Genomic DNA, 3,750 nt, shown 5'->3' with positions numbered 1-3,750 from the left:
AAAGATATTGGAAAACAATACGACAATATTAAGAAGGTTAAAATTGTTTAAGGTAACAGTCAGAGTTCGAGATCGGGAAGTGAAATAAATAATCAAAGCGAATGTTTTGGTAATTATGAACACAAATTGACATGTATACACCCATATGAACACAAATTGACATATATGAATACTTGTGGTAAATATAAACACAAATTGAACATATATATGAACACTAGTGGCAATTATGAACACAAATTGAACATATATGAACACTTGTAGCAATTATGAATACAAATTGGACATATATGTGAATATTTGTGTCAATTATGAACACAATTGAACATATACCATTTCTACTATTTGTAACCGATGTCATTGAATGCACATTATTTTTTACATAAATATCCTTCAACAATTAGAAGAATAATTTATTGAAATACAATACTTTTTGTTTTTTATACAAGAGTAAAACTGGAAAAAAAGGGAATTATATTATATTTTTTTTAATAATCATATTTTAGTTTTTTTTAATAAATATAAACTACTAATAGCTAACAAGATCAATTTATAAAAATATTACCAAAAAAATATTAAAAATTAAAAATTATTACAACATACAAATGAGGTAGACAAATCAAACTTTTATTAAAATAAAAAAAGAAAATAGCCTATAAAAGAAAACATTAGAATATGAACCCACATATAAACATCACACATGAATGGTCAACTTTATGTTTTTTGGCCATCAAATATAGTGATATATGTTAACCACCCAAGTTTTTACGTATCCTTGACACATCTTGGCCGTTGATCTGAAATGCCTTCTTCAGTACTTCATCAGGAATGTTTGGTTTTGTGGTAAATGTAGCAGCTGACGCAAGTTGTGCACCAGGATTTTGGCTGGTAAGCCCTGAAATTGCCAAGGCCGAAGCTTTCGAATCAAGATTATACAAAAAGTGAATCAAACCTTGGGGGAAAACAAACGAATCACCCTCACGCAACTGTTGCGTAAAAAGACGGTTTGAGGTGTCAACAAATCCCACAAGAAGAGAACCCTTTATAAGAATGGTTACTTCAGAAGCACGCGGATGCGTGTGAGGTGGTACGAGCCCGTTTCCAGCTATATCAACTCGAGCCATCGTTAACCCCAGAGTGTTCATGCCGGGAAGATTTCGAATATTAGTAACCGTGACATTGAACCCCAACGGATTGGTTGCAGTATTACCAGGCTTGGACAACGCAGAGGTTGTAAAATGAGAAGGTGCAGTGTCGGCAGGGTTTATACAAGGAGCCCCATTAACAAAAAAGGACTGCGAAAAAAGAGTATCTGCTATGCAGTAATCTTGAAGTGGATCAGGGTCTGATTTGACTTGAATTACTAAAACAATAAAATAACACAGTAACAGATAACACGTTTTCATGTTAAAGAAATCTTTAGTGATCTTGAGATTGATATTCAATAGGAGGGATTTGAAGGGAATATATCCAAACTTGGAAGTGGAGTTTGAGTAACTTGGGAGCATTAAATAAGGAAAAATATAAGGCAAGTTATAGATTGGTGTGATTTTGAATTTTGACCTTAAATTTAATGGAAAATATGATCCATTTAATCATGTTGGAAATGGAAGGTAATGTAGCTTTGAAGGCAAACAATAGTCCAATGGTTTATATGTAGGCCCATAAAAGTCCTCTAAAGTCCAAATAGGTCCTAGCCCACATTCATCTAATGGCTATGGCCCATGGGCCATGGTTAATAATTAGGGAACCCATCCAAATCCAATTGACAATTTTTCTTAAAATGAGAATTTTGGATCTAAAGCTTATTAAAATGTTATGTTTATTTTGGAATAACTAAAAGGGTATTCGTACAATGCAGTGAGATACATCTTGATTTTAATGTTTTATTTTATTTTGTCTCTTTCGATGTTATAAAACGGTTTTATGGGGTTTTGAGAAAACGATAATGTTTTATTTTTGAATAAAATGTAAATTTAAAGATATCATAAAATATTGATATTAGTATCAAATTAACTATTTAAAAGTTTTTGTTTTTTTATAATTTCTTTAATTCAATTTTTTATTATAATTTAATTTAGGATTAATAACGAAGTAATTTATTTTTGATTTATTAATATAATTTTTATAAAGATAATAATTAAGGATTCTGTTAGAACTTAATGACTATCCTAATTATATTTTAGATTTTTTATATTTATAATGAAATATTTATTCTGTATTTGATTATGTTTATTTATAGCTAGTTACACGAATTCAAGCATGTAGCTTCAATAAGTTGTACTTATTCATAATTTATTTGTAACCTTGAATTTTAAGTAATATGTATCAACAAACAGTACTTTATGTATAAAAAATGATTTTTTAAGAGTTTTTGCTAAATGCTTTATAATATAGTTTAGAATTGAATAAAAATAATTGAATTTTATTTTGAAACGAAAGAAGTATACGACTTACAAGTTTGGTAGTATTTTGAAACTGATTACGAAACATTTTGGTGTAGGATATTGTGCGTATTATCGGAAAATTTATGTCAAATTTCTTATCAATTATTTACACTTATTTTGTAACAAGCAATTAATATAATGCTAATTTAATTATTTTTGTAATTTTTTATGATTATTTTTTGTAAATCATATATAAATAATGGAATTCAATTCTATTCCGATTTTTTTTATTAACCTGGATATTCAACCCGCTATGCAAGCTGACTAATCCCAGGGCGACCACATGCTTTGCGGGTAGCCCAAAGTCACCGCATTTGAACCTTCGTGACCACAAGAGAATTTTTATTACTCCTTAGATTTGTACACGAGACCTCCAAGCACTCTTGACCTTTGGAGCTCAAGCTAAAAACCAATCAGATACCACCCTTGTGATTCTATTCCGAATTTTACAGATCAAAATATCTAAATACACAACAAAAAAAAAAACATTTGGTAAAACCAAACGAACCCTCAAAAGTTTTTGTTGAAACTGCTGTTAATTGTGGTAACAAGGACAAATAACTAACTTGACCAGCCGGCTTGAAACCATTATATAACAAGTAATATGCTATTAATGTTACATAAGGAGTTTAATCATTTGAGAACTCTATATATTATAATAACCGCAAGAAACATCAAGATATTATTTTATATGATTTTTTCTCATCTAAAAATAGCATTTAATTATTAATGAACGTATACTCATTTCACTATATGTTTGCTTCATATGTGAAAAAGTTTCACGTGTAACTTTTAATTCACAAACATGTTAAAAAGATTCACATTATAAAACAAACACAACGAAACAAATATATGTTAATTGATATTCTAAAGTTTAGCTTCAGATGAAAAAAAATCATATAAAATAGCACATGATGCATTAGTTTTCATGATTATCACAATTTCATGGGTTCTTAAAAGATGGTCCCTCCCTCCAATAGACATGCAATACGTTCCATCTCTTTTGTTAAATTTGAGATTTCTTCATTTTTTTTCCTGTTGTAAAGAAAAGTTTAATATAGCTGTTAGTGCAAAAAATTTTGAAATATCCAAAATTTTCCCAAATAACATAATTGTTTGAAGATTTTTTTCACCATTTTCAATATAACTTTCATTCTCATCGGAAACCAGCCCTAGTTATATATTTTTAGGGCAAATTGCATGGAAAAGTAACGTACTTTAACTTGATTGCTATTTTAAGTAATGTACTTTCGAAACTTCAATTTTGGTGTCTAAGATGTAAAGTTTTAAACATTTAAGCATCCCG

At 29.2% G+C, this 3,750-nt stretch overlaps 1 protein-coding gene across 1 annotated transcript; it reads right to left on the bottom strand.

Annotated features, from left to right (window-relative positions):
• Positions 1-551: 551 nt before the first annotated feature.
• On the bottom strand, positions 552-1,430 carry LOC112525471 (germin-like protein subfamily 1 member 1). The gene has a single exon (XM_025135609.1). It carries the CDS (start codon positions 1,401-1,403, stop codon positions 747-749), a length of 657 nt encoding a protein of 218 aa, XP_024991377.1. The 5' UTR covers positions 1,404-1,430; the 3' UTR covers positions 552-746.
• Between the last annotated feature and the right edge of the window lie 2,320 nt (positions 1,431-3,750).

This window comes from Cynara cardunculus (assembly GCF_001531365.2).
Source record: "Cynara cardunculus var. scolymus isolate 2C chromosome LG 13, CcrdV1, whole genome shotgun sequence".
NCBI classification, from domain to species: domain Eukaryota; kingdom Viridiplantae; phylum Streptophyta; class Magnoliopsida; order Asterales; family Asteraceae; genus Cynara; species Cynara cardunculus.
Note: the sequence above shows the minus strand (reverse complement) of the source record. Positions and strands in the feature narration are given on the sequence as shown.